At 48.7% G+C, this 22,230-nt stretch overlaps 1 protein-coding gene across 1 annotated transcript in view; it reads right to left on the bottom strand.

Annotated features, from left to right (window-relative positions):
• Positions 1-2,941: 2,941 nt before the first annotated feature.
• The window catches only part of MUC16 (mucin 16, cell surface associated), a 48,210-nt gene continuing 28,921 nt past the window's right edge, over positions 2,942-22,230 (bottom strand). The window contains 16 exon segments of the mRNA XM_040990127.1: positions 2,942-3,123; positions 4,562-4,641; positions 4,953-4,994; positions 5,911-6,077; positions 7,256-7,323; positions 8,168-8,331; positions 9,827-9,978; positions 11,602-11,669; positions 12,454-12,587; positions 16,915-17,087; positions 17,247-17,314; positions 17,397-17,518; positions 18,377-18,442; positions 19,529-19,564; positions 20,644-20,816; positions 22,125-22,192. Coding sequence (XP_040846061.1) covers positions 3,022-3,123; positions 4,562-4,641; positions 4,953-4,994; positions 5,911-6,077; positions 7,256-7,323; positions 8,168-8,331; positions 9,827-9,978; positions 11,602-11,669; positions 12,454-12,587; positions 16,915-17,087; positions 17,247-17,314; positions 17,397-17,518; positions 18,377-18,442; positions 19,529-19,564; positions 20,644-20,816; positions 22,125-22,192 — 1,683 coding nt within the window. The 3' untranslated portion in view covers positions 2,942-3,021.

Raw genomic sequence — 22,230 nt, 5'->3', positions numbered from 1 at the left:
TCCTCACTACTCTGAAATCTGCCCTTGAGACTTCAGACTTGAAAGAACCCGTTAGCTACCACACCATAGCTCCTGCGGTTCTTATGCTAATGATTGGAGTGTCTTGATGCCATTACAGATACCAAGGAGGAAGCATTTGTCATTAAAAGAGATTTTTCCTCTTTTCTTTGTGGTAACTTGTTACCTTCTTGATTTCTCCCCTAGCCTTGTTTCAGAATTTCACTTTTTTGTTTTCCCTGTATGTATTTCGCTCACCTTCCCCCGGGTTGATCTGAGGCTCACTCCTTCCTCCTCCTTGGTAACCTTAAGTCTCCCATCTTCCACTCTAGCCCCCCCCCCCCCGAGTTGAAATCTTGCTTCAGCACTTAAATGTTTTCCCATCTCTCCCAAGGACAACTTTCTGCTCCCTTTCCTGGAACCTCTCTTCAGCCATTACTTTTCTGTGTCTTGGCTTTACCTGTGAGCCGTGGACAGAAAGTCGTCAACCTCCCCTTTTCTCTGCTGCCAGCTCCTGACGCCACTCCAAGACTTCTACCTGCCTTCACCATTCCGTGTCTCTTTGCCTTGGTAAGGTCACAATGACCCGTTGTCATCAGACCCCAAAGGAATCTGGCATGATTCTTTTTTGCTGTGCTCTTGAAGTGGAAAACTTTGACATCGTGTTGGGAGCAACCTGGGCATGTTGAATTTCACAAACTCTGGAGACAGGGCAGGTGTATTGAATAAAGTTCAACTAGCAAACAGGGGGAATGTGTTGTACATGGAAAGTACAAATTGGATTTCTGGGAAAGGTGGCCCGGAAACAAAAAGAATGCAAATTAGCTCATCAATTCTCACCTGGATTGCAGGCACAAAGAAGAGTACATCATCTATACTTGATTGAAGCACACTTTGGAGATTAGTTTTATCTGCTTGCCTTCAGATCTCGAAAGAATTTTAATTTCTATACTATAGAGACCTCGACACTGGCCAGGCGTAGCCAGAAGAAGGCAACATCTGATTAAGACCCAGCTTCCTTGAGGTGCCTACCTCCCCTGTCACAGTTCCCTGGGTTCGAGTCCCGGGCTCCACCACTGATTCCAGTTTGGGGATAATGTGTGTCCTAGAGGCCAAGGCATGTTGGCTCAGATTCTCACCCAGGTGGAAGGAATCAGGTTGGGTTCGAGATCTATTTTTTTTTTCTCAAAGAAGGCAATGTGCCCCCCTAGTCTGGTGAACTCCCTCACACCCCAATACTTCCACACACGCCTGCATTCCCGTAACTTCTTCTCGGATGCCAGAGGGAACATTTCCAAATACAAGCAGTCTTGGTGTCGATTCAGCGTGTCAGAGATCAACAAATGTAGTTTACTAAAGACAGACAGATATTTTTTTTTCCTTCGGCTCAGTGATGCTGGCTACTTTTAGAAATATCATGGGAATCTCTCAAGGGCAGTGTCTTAATGTGTTTTGTGCTGCAGGAATTGGGTAATTTGTCCCGTTTATACATGTACTGTTTCGTAGTTGGGGAAGCTGGGAAACCCCAATTTTAGGGTGCCGGCATCTGAGGCGGGACTCTCTTGTATTCTCACACTGTGAAAGGCAGAATGGCAAAAGAGGATGAACAATGGGTCCTCAGATGGCAAAAGAATAGGAGAGAGAGCCTCCTGCCACACCACATTTTAAAAACAAGATATATATGTATTCCAAAGGCAGTGTGATTGGGTGGGGGTAGGGCGAGATCTTCTGTTGGTTCATTCACTCCCAAATGGCTATGAGAAACAACTTGTGGCGCACGCAAGGAGCCAGGAACTCTATCTTGGTGTTCTGCATGGGTGAATGGGGCCCAGGTACTTGGACCATCTACTGCTGCTTTCCCAGGCACGTTATCAGGGGAGGCTGGATTGGGCATCAATCTATTTGTGAGCTCACAGCCTTCATGGCCTAAATATCTCGTTAGAGGCACCCCCTTCTCAAGGTCATGGTAGTAGACATTTAAGTTTCCAATGTGGGAATTTCAGATGGGGCACAATCGAACCATAGCAAACCCAGGCTGTAATTCAGATAATACACACAGAGCTTGCCAACCAATGGTGTTTAGCAGATAACGGAGAAATCAATAAGTGATAGCCATTACAGATTTGAGCATCCCATATCTGGAATGTTTGGCATCAGAATATTTGCATAGATTACGTGGCTTTTGGAGTATCTTGGATTACCCAAGTTAGAGGTTATAGAACCCAGTCTGGAAGCGCAGGATGTATATTGCAGTTTTAATCCCTGGCGAGTTGGTACTTGGGGTAGTCTGCAAATCACACAGTCATCATGAGAACTATTCCCCACCCTTCTGCAGGTCCTAAAAACAGCAGTGCATCTGGCCTCGCGCCCGGGTTGCTTGGCAGTCAGTGTGCAGTTGGAGTCGGTCCATAGAAAGAAGGGAGACAAACTCTTTTATTCATCTTGACACCCAGAGCAGGCATTACGCTCCCTAAAATCTTGGCATGACATTGGCTTCCCACCATCTCAGCTTTCCAAATCCCCAAAGCTGATGATGTAGCCATTTTTTACGCACGTGTTCCTTCTGGCTCCTTTCTCATCTTGGAGCATCCTTGAGGGGTGGGTGAGGAACCATTGGGGACAATTGATCCAGAAGGCCCAACAAACCTGAGCTTCAGCAAATCAAGCAGTAAAAACCCAACTTGAGATTCTGCCGAGGAGCTGGCGAGCAGGGAAATAGAGAAGAGCAGATGCAGGCATGATGGGGGTCAGGGGCAGGTGTGTAGCAGGGATGTTGATTTAATGACGCAGCAATTCTGACATCCCTGAGGGGAGACACGGCATCAATCCACAAAAACACAACTGTGGGTGGATGTCATGACTTAGTGAAGAAAGACTTCTCTTGTGGTCTCCGTGAGCCACTCAGGGTCAAGTCAAGAAAGGTCCTGAGGCTGTGTGTGTGTCCAACCAATGTGGTTTATTTCTGCCCCAGCCAAACCGCTCCAGGACCTGGCCGGGCTCACAGGGTCCTCAGGCATTGGGTACTCATTGCAGTTTCCTGAAGTCCAAGTGTGGCAGGTAGTAGCTCAGACGGGGACGACGCTGGACCTCGTAGTCTGCCTCCTTCCTCCTCTGGCAGGTGGTCACCTGTGAGGGCCGAGAGAGGCCGTCAGAATGGACGGGTGAGCTGTGCAACTGGAGGAGACCACGAGGCTGAGGACAGGGCTGGAACCAGAGCCTCCATGCCTCCAGATGTCCTTCCTTCCTCCTGGTGGCTTCTCTCTCTCAGCCCTTCTTCCCCTCTTCCCACTTATTTAACTGCTCTCTCCCCACTTGCACTCACATTTTTGTAACCTCTCTGTTGTCTCTCCCTGTTAACCATCGTCTATTGCTTCTTCCCAGCATCTCTCTCTGATGTATCAATCGTCCGCGTATCAAGTTACTTTCTCAATTATCTAGACCCGTCCAGCTCTGTCATCTCTGACCCAGCTATCTATGGTCTAACTATCGAACTCTCTGGTTTTTGTCTTTTGGGCTTGGCCTCTTTTCTCTGTGTCTAGAATTTGTTTCTTAGTAGAATGCCACAGTATACAGTCTGTTGTGGTCTGGTTTGTTGCATTTGTCCTGAATATTTGTAATATATGCACGTTACTGCATGCATCAGTAATTCTTGCCTGGGACAGGCGTTGTGGTGCCACGGGCAAAGGCATTGCTTATTATACTGACATCCTGGGTCAGATAGAGTGGCCGAGCTGACTAATCCTCTACCCTGTAGTGCTGCTAGCCCATGTGGGTGCTGGTTTGAGTCTTGACTGCTGCCATTTCCAATTCAGCTCCCTTGTTAATACTGGGGAAGCAGCAGAGAATGGCCCAAGACACGTGGGGGACTAAGACAAAGTCCGTGGCTCCAGGCTTCAGACTGGCTCAACCGCAGCCATTTTAGCCATTTGGGTAAGGAGCCAGCAGATGAAAGATTCCCTCCCTCTCTCTGTAACTCTGCCTTTCCAACAGAGAGAGGAGGGGAGGAAGTGAAAGCAAGAAGAGAGATTGCTCTCCCACCTGCAGATTCACTCCCCCGACGTGGCCACCACACCCCGTCTGGGCCTCGCCAAAACCAGTAGCTAGGGACTCTATCCAGGTCTCACACCATGTGAGCACTTGTGTGATCCTGTGCAACCTTTCCTAGCACGTGAGCTGGCAACTGGACCAGAAGTGGAGCAGCTTAGGATTCCAACAGACGTTCCCGTATGAGGTGCAGGTGTCACAAGTGGCGGTCAACATGCTGAGTCACAACGTCGGCCCCCTATCCTCTGATTCCGTTTCCATCAGCTTTTTGAAGCACCCTTGTATACAGTCACACATTGCTAACTGATGGGAATCTGAGAAATGCCCCCCATTGGGTGATTTTTTGTCTCTGGAGGAACGTCCTAGAGTGTGCCTAAGCTAAGATGGCTACAGTCAAACGAGTGCAAGGACCTTCTGCAACTAGCATGGCGTGTAGTCCTCTGGCGGCCGTGACATCATTGTGCATTCAAGTTCCTGGCATCTCAATGATTAGAACACAAACAGCCCTCCCCTGGCTCACCAGAAAGCAGCAGATCAGGCATGTGATGAGTCCCAGGAGTCCAACCAAACAGATGAGGATGACTGCCCAGAAGGGAAGGCCTGGAGAGACAAGGATGGGGATGAGCCTGCTCTGATTGGCTCGCTTGAGGATCCTGTGTAGCTTGAGCTGGCTATGGACTTGGGCAACTTGTGGCCCAACATCACCTGGGTCTGAAGCACCCCCCAAGAGTGCCCCCTTTGTTGTAAACCACAATCTCTTCCCATGGTGCCTCAACAGTCCTGGCCACAGGCTGGCCAATTTTCAATGTCCTCCAGGTCCGCCTGTCCATGCAACTCTTTAAAAACAAAGCAAAGAAAGCAACATGCCACACCTTCCTTATTTGGGGTTGGGAGAACTCTTTGAGTCTTACCAGAATTCTTAGTCACAGCATCATTTCTGCTTGGAGGATATCCTGGAAAGGAATAGAGGGTACAGAGTCCAACTGAGGGAGAGTGCTTTAATCTTTCTTTAAAATGCTCACTTACACGCAGGGGAGAGAGAGAAAGAGAACCGATGCTCTAGTTCCCAAATGCCTGCAAATGACCAGGCTCAATGCAGGCAGAGGGGAACTCTCCCCAGGTCTCCCGCATGGGTGGCAGAGATCCAACTAGCTGAGCCACCATCTTCTGCCTTTCACGGTGTGCGTCGGCAGGCAGCTGGAGCGAAGGACTGACCAGATGCTGCTGCTGCTGCTGCAGCGGCCATTTATGGAAAAAAAGTAATATCTTCTGTTCCATGTTCTGCCTCAGCAGCATGGTCTTGTAGGATGACACAGAACCCCAGGGTAGCGCACCAGGCACTAGGGGAAGCCCACGTCACGTGATCCACATCACGTGATCCATAAGGTGGAAAAGTCTGCCTATTTCTTCAGTCACTATGTGTTAGGCGTTCACTGCAGGCCACGGACAACATGGGCTCTTGGGCAACGAGTAACAAATAGACAAGGCCACTCTCCTCCTCCGTTCCTGACGCATAGTGTCACGTACACAACCCTTCTCTGGGGTGGGGGAAAATTTGGATATGGGAGGTTTAACCACCATGGAGGCAGCTCTTGGCTAAGGATGGATTCCCACTTAACTTGGATTTAAAAGCCCGCACGGGGCCAGAGGATATCCCTAGCTTGTGGTCCCAGAACAAGCCAGGAGAGGGCGAAAGTGCCCCCAAGTCCCACTCCTTATCTCTTCCTCAGTGGTGCTAAGGACCCGAGAGGATGACACAGCCTGCTTCCAGGGTCCAGGTGGACTCGTCGCTAGGCCTCCAGGTTGCCTGTGAAGGAGTGCAGTGGGGAAGGTTCCATCCCAGCCCCCGGAGTGACCAGAGAACCTTACCGTCCACAAGGACGCTATGCCTGTCCAGAGTGAAGTTCTGCAGCCTGGTGCCATTCTGGGTCATCCGCAAAAATTCCTCATAGATGGTGACTTTGGTCAACATCCGACCCGAAAACGAGAAGCCACACAGGGAATCCACCTTGGTGTGGTTGCTGTTGACGATGGATCTGGAGGGGCGCAAAGAGGGTAAAGCTAAGGGAACGGACACCCTACAGGCCCGCTCTAGAACCTTCCGCAGTGAGATGAACATTGCGTGTCTCCATTAAGCAGTACCATGCTTATTACCCTCAATCATATGGAGCACTCGGGGCTGGGATGGGTGAAGGACTGAATCTGTAGTTTAGTTCATAAATAGCCCAGGTGGACATTCGGTTTAGCACTTAAAATGCCGCTTGGGACACCTGCATCCCATAGAGGAGCCAGTGCACACCTTGGGGGGGCAGCCCATGATTGTTCAAGTGCTTGGGCCCCTGGCACCCCAATGCATTGGACTCCTGGCTCCTGGCTCGCTTGACCTAGCTCTGGCTACTGTGGGCATTAGTGGAATGAAACACTGGATGGACAGTCTTTGTCCGTATCTCTAGTTATTCTGCCTTTCCAATAAATAAATCAACCTTTACAAATTAATCAAAAATAAATCAATAAAAAATAAACAGCTAAAAATATAAATAAAGACATAAACATAAAACAAAAATATTATATTTCATATTATGTTAGTTATAGTTATATATTTTATATATTTATAGATGATTCTATATATAAATCTATAAATATATCTATTATATAGCATGTTATATTAATATAAAAATAGCATATAATATACAATATATTATATAATGTACTATTAGTAGTTATTAATAATAAATACTAATAAATAATAGTTTTATACAATACATGTATTATATATGGTGCATGTATTATACATCATATAATATATCTTATATGTTGTATGTCACGTGTCATATTATTATATTGAAATATACTAGTATATATTTTATATTTATACATAATATATATAGCGATCAATATATAATATGTAAATATATGTTCTATTAATTTTATAAATAAAAATAAAATCTAGAAAATATAAGATAAAGAAGCTATAAAATAAAGCTCCACTTCCCATCCAGCTCCCTGCCTGTGACCCGGGAAAGCAGTGGAGGACAGCCCAAAGCCTTGGGACCCTGCACCCGCGTGGGAGACCCGGAAGAAGTTCCTGGATCCTGGCTTTGGATCGGCATAGCATCGGCCATTGCGCTGACTTGGGGAGTGAATCATCGGATGGAAGATCTTCCACTCTGTCTCTCCTCCTCTCTGTAGATCTGACTCCTGAGTTGCAACTTACCGAAATGCAACAACATGGCATTCAGAAAAGTGACTCTTGATGCTGCTGTTCAGGAAGAGCTGGTTGAGCTGAAAGACAGGGCAGTGTTTCTGTGATGTATGCACGTAGAGCCCCCAAGCATACATCTCTCTTTTTTTTTTTTCTTGGTTCAAAAATACTAGTCCAGGTGTGTGCACCAAGGGACGTTCTATTCCAGGGTGTGACTAGGATGTACAGCCCTGGTTCAGTTATGGACACTCTCCGTGCCTGCTGCTTAATATGCAAAGTGGGAATAAGAACCTATCTTACTTCACTAGGTGGGACACAAAGATTAGTAACGCCTCACTGGGGTATTGGGGATTTCTCTGCACACCCATCCTACATTAATAATAAAATGTATTGTACCTAAACTGATAATTGTATGGAATCACATTGAATACAAACCAAAATTGAAATGTCTATGAGGAAGGATGTAGTTAAGAAACCGCATCTTCCCATCAACATACTATTAATCAATGTCATGTCAATTGATGCCATGAGGTTGTAAATGGCTGTCGAGGGCATGTCGGGGCCTTTTATCGTTTGGGATGAAGCTTAGCTGGACTTACCTTCAGACCAGAGATGGTCCCACCAAGAAATCACTGAACCCACTAAGATAATAAGACACTGGACTTAATCTTTCCAATGAAAGAACCACAACTGAATTTAAACTGTGGTAATGCAACAAGGTGGAGAAATCCACCATGGGGGGAGGGTTCGGGGAGAGGTTGGGGGAATCCAAGTGCCCATAACACTGTGTCACATAATGCAGTACAATTAATAAAATTAAAAAAAAAAAGAACCTGTCTCCACGAATTGCCATAAAAGGTCACTGTGGACCCCTCAGTGTGCAGAGATCAAAGGGAGTGGGCGTGGGTACAACCACATTCTCACCGCGTTCTCGACACTCCTTTTGTTCCGCTGGTGTTTGGCACTCCCTTCCTGGGATATGTCTTGGGAATAGAGCAGGTTGGTGATGGTGAAATTCAGCTGGAATTCCTGGAAGTTGGAACTGCTGGTTGGTTTTTCTGTCGGGAGATGAACTGTTGGTTCCACCTCTACAATTTAAAAAAGATGCGAAAATCCCACATTAAGGTACATTTATTTTTTTTTATGAGAGGTCATTCATGCCTACTTACTCCTGGCAAAGTGATCTGAGCTAGCTTCTGGTTTTGCTTTGTTTTGTTTTTAAAGATTTATTTATTTTTATTGGAAAAGATATACAGAGAGGAGAGACAGAGAGGAAGATCTTCCGTCCAATGATTCACTCCCCAAGTGACCGTAACAGCCAGAGCTGTGCTGATCTGAAGGCCAGGAGCCAGGAACTTCTTCCAGGTCTCCCACATGGGTGCAGGGTCCCAAGGCTTTGGGCTGTCCTCGACTGCTTTCCCAGGCCACAGGCAGGGAGCTGGATGGGAAGTGGAGCTGCCGGGATTAGAACCAGCACCCATATGGGATGCCGGTGCATTCAAGGTAAGGACTCTAGCCGCTAGGCCACCGCACTGGTCCCGACCTGAGCTAGTTTTTAAAGGTGAGTTACAGAAAACCTCCCTCCGCCTGCCCACTTTGTGGTCATGCACCTGTCTGTGTGTCTGATTCTATTTCCACTAAACATGACGACAGCGCATTGCCATACAGAAAGGAGGAAGGTGGGTCTCCCTCGGCAGGTGTGGACCACCCTTAGTTTCCTAGTAGGTCTTTCTCTGGGCCTCCTTCTAGCCCATTCTCTATACAGTATCCAGAGGAAGCTCTTTCTAAAGCAGAACTCTGGGCCTGGCACGATAGCCCAGTGCCTAAAGTCCTCACCTTGCATGCACCAGGATCCCATATGGGCCTATAAAACAATCCTGGCAGCTCCACTTCCCATCCAGCTCCCTGCCTATGGCCTGAGAAATCAGTGGAGGACAGCCCAAAGCCTTGGGACCCTGCACCCGTGTGGGAGACCTGGAGGAAGCTCCTGGTTTAGGATCGGTGTAGCAACGACCATTGCGCTCACTTGGGGAGTGAATCATCGGATGGAAGATCTTCCTCTCTGTCTCTCCTCCTCTCTGTAGATCTGACTTTCCAATAAATAAATAAATCTTTAAAAAAAAAGAAGAAGAATAATTAGAAGAGAGTTGTTTGAAGTTTCTAATGAAAAGAAATGACCCATGCTTGAGACAATTGCACAATACCCTGAACATGACATACATATGTTGGACTACCATGATGCACTGCGTAGTTATACATACTTTGCTTCACTTCTTAAAGGAAAAAAAAAGTATTTGTTGAATGAATATGCAGCTCATAACTGGGAGACCCAAGGAAGAAAACTCAAGATGCTCCACATTTGGGGTTGGAAGAGAAATGACCACTTCCCTCAAGCATCATTGCCACATGTTCTCTGGCCCTAGATGGATGGATGGATGGTACCTAGAACAGCAATCTCCAGGAAGACCCCTTTCCCTTCCTGAGCCTGTCTACTCCAGTCACTGGAGCAGCTCAGCGACTCCAGCCTTTCCCAGAGTCCCCTAGCTCAAGCGGCCATAAATTTGGCCTCCCCGCCTTATATACCTGTCACATGCAGGTCGGTCAGCTGGTATGTGGCTCCCAGCCAGCAGGATGAGGCATTCAGGGTCTTTTCTAGAAAAACTTGCTTTACCAGGTTGGGGTTCAGGTCGGAGGATGAGAAGAACACTTTCATAGTGACCAACACGGAGCCCGACCTGGAAGACACACACCAATGAGATTCAACCAGCAGAGTCTCATGTCACTGGCTTCAAGGGGTCAGCAGTGGGGGACATCACTGAACATCCTCCTCCTTCCCTCTTCTTGAGAAAGATCCTAAACAAGCTGGGGAAGCTTCCAGGAGCTGGAGCTAGAAGCAGCAACAGTAACAGTAATGAGGCTGAACTGAGCCTTTGCTCTGTATGGGGATCCTTCACCATCAGGTTGGCAGGAAGCATAACCCTAAGTGTTCCTAACGTCATGGGGCCACCGTTGAGGGACAACAGGTTATAGGGTCGGCTGCTCTGCTTCCGGTCCAGCTCCCTACTAACGCACCTGGGACAGTAGCCCACGTGCTTGGCTGTGGTGGTCATCCGGGGATTAAATGAGAGCATGGAACTTGCCTCTGCCTCTATTTATAACTCTTTCAAATAAATATAATCTTCTTATAAAACAAAACAAAAACACAAAAAAACAAACAAGTATCTCCTTACCCCCATACTACAGAGAAAGTGATGGTTGGACATATTCAAGTGACATGTTGTGTGTCCCGGAACCCTCCTTCCCCTCAGGACAAGTGTCTTAACTTCCTGCAGAGACCTGGGTTCAAATCTCCTTGGGAGATTCACTTCCCCTCTCCGAGCCTCATTTTTCCCAGCTTAACAATGGGAATAATCCTCCTATCCACCTCACAGGGGGCTATTGTGAGAATTCAGCCAGATCATCCCATGAAGGAATGTTGAGTAGGGAATCCAGGCTGATGGTCAATGTTCCTTATTGGGCTGACATGTGGAGTTCTGCACATCAGCTTGTTGTCTGGTCCAAGTGTCCAGGACCAAAGGAGTGGATGGCAGGGTCTATAGTGGAAGTAGAATGGGTGACAGGGAGGGATGTGGAGTAGAAGGAAGAACAGACACTGCGTGGGGGACTTGTCCCTGATGGGAAGCCCACACACACACACGTGATCAGCTCAGACAAGTGGATAATCGCAGGGATAGTGCTGCGGCTCAGAGAGCCAGGCTTCTGCCTACAATGCCAGCATCCCATCCCGGAGCACCAGTTTGAGTCCCGGCTGCTCCATTTCCACCGCAGTTCCTTGCTATTGCACCTGAGAAAAGAAGCTGCAGATGGCCCAAGCACTTGAACCCTGGCCACCCAGCCGTTGCACAGTGAGCCAGCGGATAGAAGAACTCTTGCTCACCGTGCTAGTCTTTCAGAAGAATCAGCACAGATGTAAGTGTGTGTGTGCGTGCGTGTGTGTGTGTGTATATATACAAAGTGGATGAACCCAAGATGAAATCAAACATCTTGCAGGTAAGCACAGATCCAGGGGATATAGTCATATTATTCAAGACTGCAGCGACTCAGACAAGATGCCCGAATATCTGGGCCGATCGTGAAGTCTCCAGCGATGACCTGAGGCTTTGGGTCTGCACAATCTGTGTTCTCTGAATCCCCCCCACACCCCTTTTCCTTTAAAACCTCCTTGCCCACGCTCATAGCTTCTTGGGCCTTGTGTATTTCCCATGCAATGCTTCCCCTCCACCTCCCCCCCCAAAAAAAAGAAAGAAGAGCTGTTAGTCTCTGAAGGATCCCACCATTTCTCAGCCTGTAGAACTTACGTCAAGTTGGTGACCAGGCATGAGTGGAACACATCTCGGAGTTGACTCCCTGTGTAGACTGCGGTGACCTGCAAGGACAGAAAGGTTGGAAGAGTGTGTGAGACGGTTGCCTCCTGCAGGTACGCGGGAAGTAGAAAGAACGCAGAGGCTGGAGCCAGAGAGACCCGGGTTCAAATCCTGACTCCACTCCTAAACTCCTGTGTGACTCCTGGGACACCAGGCTTCATTTTGAACCCTTGTCTTTTCCCACCCTGGGAAAGGAGGAAGGCAGTCGGGGGTCCCTCCTTTATTAACCGCGAGAACCCAAAACACACAAAGAGTTGAAATCGTCACTTCATAGGCATTTGCTGCGGTTTGAATTCAATGTGTGCCCTCTGAAACATAATGTTATAGTTTAGTTATTGTGGCAATGTGGGAAGAGGGAGATAATTTCTAATATGACTGTGGTGAATAGGTGATTTTTGACTCAATGAGGTCATCATGGTGGAACCCCTCCCCGCGATGGATCCTAAGAAGGGGGACAGAGACAGACAGACATGCAACCAGGATTTCCATCTGGGTCTCTCACGAGGATAGCAGAGGACCCAAGTGCTTGAGACCACACGTGCTGCCTCCAGAGCTGTGCGTTAGCAGGAAGGTGGAGCCAGGAATAAGGCTGGAATGTGAAGATCTGGTATGCCTTGCGAGTGTCCCCACTGGTCCCTAAAATCAGTGCTCTGGAAGACTGCCTCCTGTCTTCTTCAGAACTGACCCAGCCTGTGGGACTGCGGTGCTGGCGACAGGAAAGTGGAGGAATGGAAGCGCAAGTCCCACAGGGCTCTGTGAGATGGGGAGGGAGACGGGAGAGCCCACCTTGTCTTGGATGTCTGTCAGCAGGGCGAGGTACTCGGCAGAGCTGGGGTCAGCATCGCTGAGTCTCCAGTTGATGATGTGGAAATTGAGCTGGTACTCACTCCGGATGGGTGCCACGTCTGGGGGTGCATAGCCTGGAACCACGGAGGGGAACAAAAGACAGAAGGTGGGGGGAGAAATCCTTCAGTTTCTGCAAAGCCAGAATGACCCGTCCTTGTGGGGTGGAGGGTCTCCCGCCTGCCACCAGAATCAGCCAAAATCAGAGTTGCCATGTGGGGAGTTGTGGGACTCTCACAGGAACATCCCTCTGAGGTGCAGGAAGCTGCTACTTTATAGGGATTCTTCTGGATGGAGTTTTTCTGCTTAAAATAGCAAACAAACAAACAAACAAAAAACCTGCATATCTGTTTTAGTTAGTTATTTGTGAGATAGGAAGAAATCTCTCATCTGCTAGCTTATTCCACAAATGCCTGCAATGGCCAGGACTAGGCTGGGTGAAGCCAAGTGCTAGGCACTCAATCCAGGCTTCCCATGTGGGTGGCAGAGACTCAACTCTGTGGGAACCCAAAGCTGATGCCTCCCAGGGTATGCATTAGAAGGAAGCTGGACTCGGGAGTGGAGCCAGGACTCAACTTGAAGCACTCGGAGAAAGGGGGTGTGGGCATCTCAACCAGGACCCGAACTTGTGTGTCAGCTTTCCTGTTGGTGCTGTGCCATTCCTATTTCCTGCAAGATTCATTCAGTCTCTCCTTTTCCTGGAAAACTCCTATATAGGCTTCAGAAACCCCAATGAGATGAAGCTCCAGGAGAAGGACCCCCATCTTTCTGATTCTACGTCCTGAGACTTAGCATAGGGCTAGGTAAGAAACAGCCCCTTTCAGGAAGCCCTCCTTGACTTGTCCCTTCCTCTGAGCGCCCACAGTACTGTTAATATCAGTAATGTGCCTCAACATAGTAACGATGCATGATGGACCCCCAGTGAGCTTGACTCTGATGGGGGAAGAGTCGAAACACTGCCTTGTACCATCAGGAACATTCCTTGTAAGATTCAGCATGGTACTAGAAGTCTTAGCCAGAGCTGTTAGGTAGGAGAAAGAAGCAAAGGGCTCCCGGTCTGAAAATGAGGGCATTTAAATGGTCCTTGTTTGCAAGCATCATAATCTCAGGTACTGAAAAACCAAAATGAAAAACTATGGGAAATAATAGAAGAACCCAGCAAAGTTACAGGATGCAGGGCTCATGTACAAGACGCAGTAGCATTTCTATGTCCCTAACGTCTTTTTATTTTATTTTTATTAGAAAGGCAGAGAGATTAAGAGAGAAAGAGAAGAAGCATTCCTCCATCTGCTGGTTCACTCACTAAGTGCCTGCAATATTAGGGGCTGGGATGGAATGAAACCACGAACCAGGAGTTGAATTCCCACCTCTCACTGCATGAGCACATACAGCGTGCTGCCTCCTAGGATGTACTTTATTTTTTTTTAAAGATTTATTTTTATTGGAAAGGCGGATATACAGAGAGGAAGACCTTCCGTCCCATGATTTACTCCCCAAGTGAGCGCAACGGCCGATGCTATGCCGATCCGAAGCCAGGATCCAGGAACTTCTTCCGGTTCTCCCACGCAGGTGCAGGGTCCCAAGGCTTTGGGCTGTCCTCCACTGCTTTCTCAGGCCACAAGCAGGGAGCTAGACGGGAAGTGGGGCTGCCGGGATTAGAACCGGCGCCCATATGGGATCCCGGGCATGCAAGGCGAGGACCTTAACCATTGCACCATTGCGCCGGGCCCATATGATGTACTTTAGCAGGAAGCTGGATGCGGTGCCAGCCCTGGAAATCAGGTACTCCAATCTGGGGTGCAAGTATCCCGCAAACTTGCAGCTTCACTGCTAAGCCAAATGTCCCACCCCACCACCAAGTAACCCAAGGGAGCACCATCACCCACGTACAAGCGTGTTTGTTGAAAGAATGAGTGTGGGGTGGCGAAAGGCTAAGTGAAAGGAATTAGAGCATGACAAATACTACGCGACTTCACTCACACACAGAAGCTGACCTATTGAAGTGAGTCCAATGGGGCTTAACCGGAGGAGCAGTGTCGGTGGAGAAGATGGTTAGGCGTTGGTCGGAGGACACAGACTTCCACTTGGAAGAACACGCCATGGGTACCTAACGTATGACACAGTGAACGTCCCTGATATTCTACAAGATTGTTTCTTAAAAGTTCAGGAACCGGGCCCGGCGCGGTGGCGCAAGTGGTTAAAGGTCCTCGCCTTGCACGCCCGGGATCCCATATGGGCACCGGTTCTAATCCCGGCAGCTCCACTTCCCATCCAGCTCCCTGGTTGTGGCCTGGAAAAGCAGTGGAGGACGGCCCAAAGCTTTGGGACCCTGCACCCGTGTGGGAGACCCAGAAGAAGCTCCTGGCACCGGACCGGCATAGCATCGGCCGTTGCGCTCACTTGGGGAGTGAATCACCGGACGGAAGATCTTCCTCTCTGTCTCTCCTCCTCTCTGTAGATCCGCCTTTCCACTAAAAATAAAATAAATCTTAAAAAAAAAAAAGTTCAGGGACCTCAGCTATTTGTTGGCAGCGAAACACTGGGCAAAGAGAGACTCCTGTGTCAATCTGTGGATTCTTCGATGACCTCATTGTCCTTGGAGAGGCAAGACTGGTAGCGATCCATCAATGGTGAACTAACGAAACCAACTGAGCAATAATCTCAGAACATGCCCCACATGTGGGACTTGGGGTGGGTGGGAAACTGGGTGGGGCCTTTCCCTCAATATCCCCCTTTATCTCAGATACATGAAGGAAGCAGTATGGAAATGGTGGTCTTACCCAATTCCCTGTAGCCCTTGAACCTTTTTTACCCTAATTAACTATGTAAAGATTGTCAAAATATAATAAAAACATATATATATATTTAAAAAGTTCAAGGAACATATGTCCTATGAGAAACCTCTGCATGGATTTTTTTTTTTTTAGGTTAACAGCATAAACTATTTTTGCTGTTTCCCAATGTGTTGGTTTCTCGTCCTCCTAACAGTTCAGACAAGAATAACCTCTGGATAATAATAAGAATTATTATGCATTGAAGAATCTACTGAGGAGGCTTGGCAGTTGGGTTACGGCCTCGCTTTTGTAGACCGAATTTTTCTAGCCAACTTTCAAATCTCTCCACAACCTTTTCTAGTTAAAAAAAAAAAATAGCATCTTGGGCCTGGCGCGGTGGCACAAGTGGTTAAGGGCCTCGCCTTGCACGCCTGGGATCCCATATGGGCGCCGGTTCTATCCCGGTGGCCCCGCTTCCCTTCCAGCTCCCTGCCTGTGGCCCAGGAAAGCAGTGGAGGCCGGCCCAAGGCTTTGGGACCCTGCACCTGCATGGGAGACCCGGAAGAGGCTCCTGGCTTCGGATCGGCATAGCATTGGCCATTGGGGTCACTTGGGGAGTGAGTCATCGGATGGAAGATCTTCCTCTCTGTCTCTCCTCTCTGTATATCCGCCTTTCCAATAAAAAAATAATTTAAAAAAATCTTCAAAAAAATGCCATCTTTGAAATCATCAGGGTTAATACTTTTACAGATCAGAAACTGAGCCACGAGACTCTATGACGATAATAGTTCATTTGACCAAGTCTCCCAAACACATCTTGTTATCGGTTTTCTCAAAGGTAATGTATATTGGCCGTTTCCACTGGCCGGCAGCAGGTTCTCTTCCACTCATGGCTCCCATGGCTTCTACGGTATCACTTTTCCTCCCGACTTCGTTTGTTTTCAGCCTAAAGAATCCCCTCTTCTATTTGGCCACCAGCTGCTAATTTTTTAAAACATCTGATTGCTTTTTCACCATACTCACTTCTCATTCGTAATCTGTCCTATATATCTTCTGGATGTTGTAGCTTTAGGCATCTATTTAAGCACAACCAACATCCTTGTGTACAGTATTCTTACCCTCTCAAAAACAGCCCACCCAGCCAGGTGCAAGGTCTTCTTCAGCGGGCCCACCATGTCTACCCTCCACTGCATGGATTTCACAATGGTTTTGGTATGTTTCTTTTAATTCCATTTTTTTTTTCCTAAAGTTTTTTTTTTTTTTAAGTACTTTCATATTGGATATTTGAAATTTTCTAAGGCAAGAGGTCTTAGATATTCTGTGGCTTTTACACTCACAGTGTATATGAAGCAATGGGCTTATTAACTGGCTCAAGTTGTGGTATGCATCTCAGAAGATAATACATAGGTGGGTGGATAGATGGATGCAGAGATGGAAGGAGAGACCGAGGGCTGTATTATACCATCTCAAATGTGTACAATCTTAAGTGTCCCTCCCTCTGGTAACTGTAAAGAAAGGTGTTTATCCCACCCAGCTTTAGGGCTGACTTTTTGATTCTTTGGAGAAGAAAGGCAATAGCACAGGGTCAGGAGATAACCATCAAAAATCCAAGTTCAGCATGGCCACTCACCATTGACAAAGAGGCTGTCTTTGACCAGGCTGTAGAGGCCCAGTTGGGTGACGCCCTGGGTCAGCTGGTTCAACTCTGCATACAGCTGCCGCACATCCAGTCCTAAGCCCACGGGAGCGGGGCGATAGCTGCAGGTGACGTCCACATGGGTGCCCATGCTGTCCTTCTCAGGCCTAGGGAGAGAGAGATCATCAGGGGTTCTCGAGACCTCTGGGGGCCAGGGTCCAAGTAGGGAGGCTCGGCTTGCTGGAAATCAGAGGGCAGATTGAGAATGGAGCGGTCACACACACACAAGATGGTTGTTACGGGCAAATGGTTAAGGAGTATCTTACCTGAGGGACATCAGGTTGCAACCAGAGTGGAAGGGCCCCAGGCTGCTGTTGTGAAACAAGGATCCAAGCTAGGGAGGAATAGGAGGAGGGTAAGCAGGAGGGGAAGGGTGGGACTTGCACCACCAGGAAGTGTTGGGACCACCACCTCACCAGGTACTGCAGGTTCTGCTCAGTGGAGTTGAACGTGGCTGACCCACGGCCCATGTCTGGTGAATAGGGGAGGTTGGAGATGGTGAAGTTGAGTGTGAGGGTCTTCAGGTTGTGTCCTATGACTGCAGGAAGACAGGAGGAGAGGGGGCAGGGGAAGAGACACGTATAAGAGTTGGCCCGAGACCAGGTGGCAGTCCTGCTTGCATTAGCATCTTTATTGTGGCAGCAGACTCACCACCCCTGCCCACTGCTGTGGTCCTCCAAGTCAAAACCTATGTATCTCCTCCCATCCATCCTAGGTGTCCCTGGATGTCAGGTGTCTCATGTCATCCCTGTTCCAGTTCAGATCTTGTCTTGCCTGTCCTGGCACCCCAGGGCATACACTGTACATTCGATCTAAAAAATGAGAAGAATTTTCCTGAAACAGGATGTTCACTAGGACCCCATGCTCCAGTAATGTCTGCAATTCATTCCCTACTGCCTTCCATGAGACATTGAAGCCCATGGGGTTGGCACTCAAGGCACCTTCCCGGTGTGCCTCCTGCTGACCTCTCACCACACCAGCATAAGCCCGGTGCCTCATGCCAACCAACTCCTCTTGGCTCTCCCCCACATGCATTATGCTGCTTCTCACTGCTACGTCTTTTCTTGCAGGAACCTCTGTTCCAGGAACCCCCTTCAGGCCCTACTTGCCTTAGATCATTGCTATTCATCATCGAAGACTCAGCTCAGATGACACTGCCTCCCAAAAGCCTTGTCCCCTCCACATTAAGCCAGGTGACCCTCCCCCAAATACCCAAACTTGGTTCCAGCCCCATTCACCCCCATCCCCCCGCCTTGGGAGCTCTGTGAGGGCAGAAGTCTAAGCTGCCAATCTTCATCCTGAGAATCACATGACACCACTGGAATCCTCAGAATCAGTTTCTGTAGGTGTGGGGCTGAGGAGTTGTTCTTGGGGAGGAAGAGGGTCACCCAGATACCTGTGGTGGCTTCTGGTCGCACAGATGTGGGTAAAGAAGTCGGTAATGGGGTAGCCGGCTCAGGAGCTGCAGAAGAAGTTACCATCAATGAGGGACCCAGCTCTCCCCATGGTGGGAAAAGCCAACAAGGAGTTTCTCCCAGTCTTGAGCAGCGGTTGTGCATGCCAAGGCTACCATTTGCAGGTGGCATGTAACAGAATGAGGGGAAGAGACTGTGTGAAACCAACCCAGATATGGAAGAGCAGAATGCGGACAGGAGGGAAAAAAATGAACTGGCAGAAAAATGGGAGGGGTAATTGGATGATCAGGAGGAAAAGCGGACCAGTGAAGGGTCAGAAGTAAAGGTAAGAATAAAGTAATAAATAAAAGTTAGAAAGATGGAAGGACAGAGGGAAGGAAGGAGAAGCAGGTGAATGGGCAAACAGAGGAACGGATGGATGGATGGATGGATGGATGGATGGATGGATGGATGGATGGATGGAGGGCTGGGTGGAAGGAAGGGTGGGTGAGTGGGTGGGTGGATTGATGGATGGATGTATGAATGGATAGAAGAAGGGTGAGTGGATGGATGGAAGGAAGGGTGGGTGAAGGGTGGATGGATGGATGAATGGATGGATGGAAGGGTGGGTGGGTGGATGGATGGATGGATGGATGGAAGGGTGGGTGGATGGATGGATGGATGCATGGATGGATGGATGGAAGAAAGGGTGGGTGGGTGGTGGGTAGATAGATGGATGGAAGGGCGGGTGGATGGATAAATGGACTGGGCAGGAGAATTGGTGAATAGCCAGATGAACAGATGGCAGGGTGATAGCCAAGAAGAAAGATGATTGGAAGAGTGGAAGACTGGCTAACTGGATAGGTAGATGCATGGACTGCTGGATGAGAGAATGGGAACATTCAGCCAAAGTTAAATGAAAAGGCTCTGGGGTTTGCAGCTGGACAACAGGACCTGTTGCAGGGACCCTGTAGATTTTGTCATCAGAGGGCAGGAGTACAGAGTCATCCTCTGACCCCAGTTCCTATCTCTGGAGGGAACAATTTTATTCTAATCTTTCTGAGTCTGGGGAAAGTTCCCTTTGCGAATGAGGAGAATGGCTTGAGCCAAGAACCATAGAACCTGAGGTGGTAACTGGATTCGAAATCACATACTTGTAGGAGGCTCCTCAGGGCCGTGCTCATTGTAACCTGGAAACAAACAAATTCCAGTCAGGGCAGGTGGTAGAGCCATCCCAGGGCTGAGCGCATCTCTATGCTGGTACCAGATATTCTATGCTTTGTTCCAGGTAGGGTCCTGCCTGGATCCCTTGCCCTCCCTGGACAGTGGACATGCGCTCACCATCAAAGATGTGGCTATGAGGGATTTCAGAAAAGTTCATGAAAATGCTTATCCCGAAAAAGCTGTGCAGGAATTTAAAAAATGTTTTGCACCTAAGCAAGCCTATCTTCTAGTTCTAATTCCCACACACATTCCATAGAGCCAAACAGAATGATCCCTGACATACATGACATACATGGAGTTTACATGACATACTCAAGCCATCTCTTTGCTCCAGGCACCCATATTCTAGCAGATACCCAACAGACACAAAGCACACACATTATACAGTGAACAAGAGGACCAGTCAGAACCAGACTGGCTGCAAACTGACCCTAGGTGGAGCCCTATCTGCGGAAGCCTAGGACATCCCCTTGCCTGCCTCCTCTGGCGATGAGTTGCCAGGCACCACACCCAGCTTGAGGATGGAAGATAGACTTAGGATGTTCTCTGGCCAACCATTTCACTTGCCACACCTCCTCTGACAGAACCCCCACCCTCCCAAATGCTGTCCCTGCCAAGCTGTTGCCCTCGCTGGGAGTGCAGAGCACCTGTGGTAGGAAGAACCCACTTGGGAAAGAAGCCCACCCTTGGCCAAGGGTGAGAAGGAACCAGGGATGGGACACGAAGGTAGTTCCTGTCCTCCAGACCTCCTCGGAAGGACTCCTCTGGGAATGGAGCCAGACCCTAGCTAGGTGTTGGAAGCTGGGACTTTCCAGCCACAGCCACTGCAGCAAATGGTTTAGCCTCTCTAGGTCTCAGTTTGTCCATCTGTAAAAGGCGGGGGGAGGTCAGGCAGGGACTGGCTTTGTAGGATAGCCGGGTGGAGAAGAGGGCCTGGGGGTTCAGTTGAGATTTACCTCCGGAGCCTACCTCACAGAGAACTATTCAATGGGCATCTGCCTGAGCTGCACAGTGGCCTGGGGAGGTGGGGCCGAGGGCTGCTCACCATCCAGGTACAGGCTGTCTTTGTCCAAGGTGTAGGGGCCCAGCTGCATGATGCCACGGGTCTGCCAGCTCAGCTCATGAAACACCCGCTGAGCAGACAGCCCTGGGCTGCCAGGGGGCCGCCGGTAGGCACAGAGAAAGTCCACCTGTGTCTGAGCAAGGTTCTTCACAGACCTGGGGAGGGACAGGCATACCTTTGAGAGATGCGGGTCATCCAGCACCAGCCTACCTGTGGCCCCTGCACAACCTGTAGCTTCATGCCATCCTTTTTAAACCACTTCTGGAATCTTCCCTGGCCATGCTCAATCCTTCAGGGTCTTTGCATGTGTAGTTTACTTCTGGATGGATGCTTCTCCCCTACTTTCCTACCGTGGGTCACTTCCTGGTCATCCTGGAGGCCTTAGTTCTGACAGCTCTTCCTCCTCTTCCCTGACCTTTCCCAAACTGGGTCAGGTGGCTCACCAGGGTCCCCTAATCCCTGGTGCCTTCATTGTCATCATCAATGTCTTATCCCTGTGCCTATTGGGATATGACCTCTTGTCAGGAGCCATGTACTGTAGCCACACTGAAGCCATTTTGAATATAGAACTGTGGGCCAGTGGAAAACCCCCGGCTGGCTAGATGCTTGGGAAAGAAGTTATGAAACTAATCACACGCTTAGCTTCAATTGTTTCTAGCAACTGTCTTAGAATGTGATTTATGCTGTACCTGCCGACATCTTGTTACTGACTACCTATGCTATTGTTGATATGCTGGTTACTATGGTTGATATGGTGACTGCTCAAGAACAATCGGTCTTGAGACCATGGCTTGCGTCCTAGTTTCTCCTTTCCTCCCTGAGCCTTAGTTACTGAAGAGTATAAAAACCCTCAATTAAAATCAATAAACTGACAGCTTGATCAGACATCCTGTCTTGCTGTCCATTCTTCGTGTCTCTTGTCCCTTCGTTCTCTCCTAGGTGGTTGCGGCCCCCGTTGACTGTCCTGCTGGACGGGACAACCTCTGTGAAGGCAAGAGCTAGACCTGCCCAGGACACTGTTGTCAAGAAAAGTTCTAGTATCTGGTACACTCTCCACCCCAGAGAGAAAGCGGAGTGTGAATGAATGAACCAAAGCTATATGGGGACGTACAGATGGAACATTATTCAACCCTGAAAAGGAAGGATGTTCCGACATCTGTGACAATAGAGATGATTTATTCGTAAGGGCAGGACAGAACACATGCGCATTTATAATCATTACGCTCATAGAGGTAGGAAGCAGAGTGGTGGGTGATGAGCCTGGGGGCGGGACATTTGGAGAGCGAATCAGCCAATGGGAAGATCTTCTCTCAATTAAAAAAAAAAAGCATTGTTGAAAAATGAAGAATTTAAGTAGCACAGCAACCAACTAATACAACCCCAGGGCACTTGGAAGTCCACGCCCTTCCTTGGTGGACTGTGGGTGGGGTGGGAGGAGGTAGGGAGTGGGAGTGGATTCTCACCTTAGAGCCATGACCCTGCAGCCAGTATACCGGGCACCCAGGCTGCTCCTCTGGAACAGGGGGCTGAGCTGGAGTGGACAGAGAGAGTCAGCACTGGTCAGAGGCA

The sequence above is a fragment of the Ochotona curzoniae genome, unplaced genomic scaffold (assembly GCF_017591425.1).
Source record: "Ochotona curzoniae isolate NIBS_2020 unplaced genomic scaffold, NIBS_Ocur_1.0 contig_584, whole genome shotgun sequence".
In the NCBI taxonomy this organism is placed as follows: Eukaryota; Metazoa; Chordata; class Mammalia; order Lagomorpha; family Ochotonidae; genus Ochotona; species Ochotona curzoniae.
Note: the sequence above shows the minus strand (reverse complement) of the source record. Positions and strands in the feature narration are given on the sequence as shown.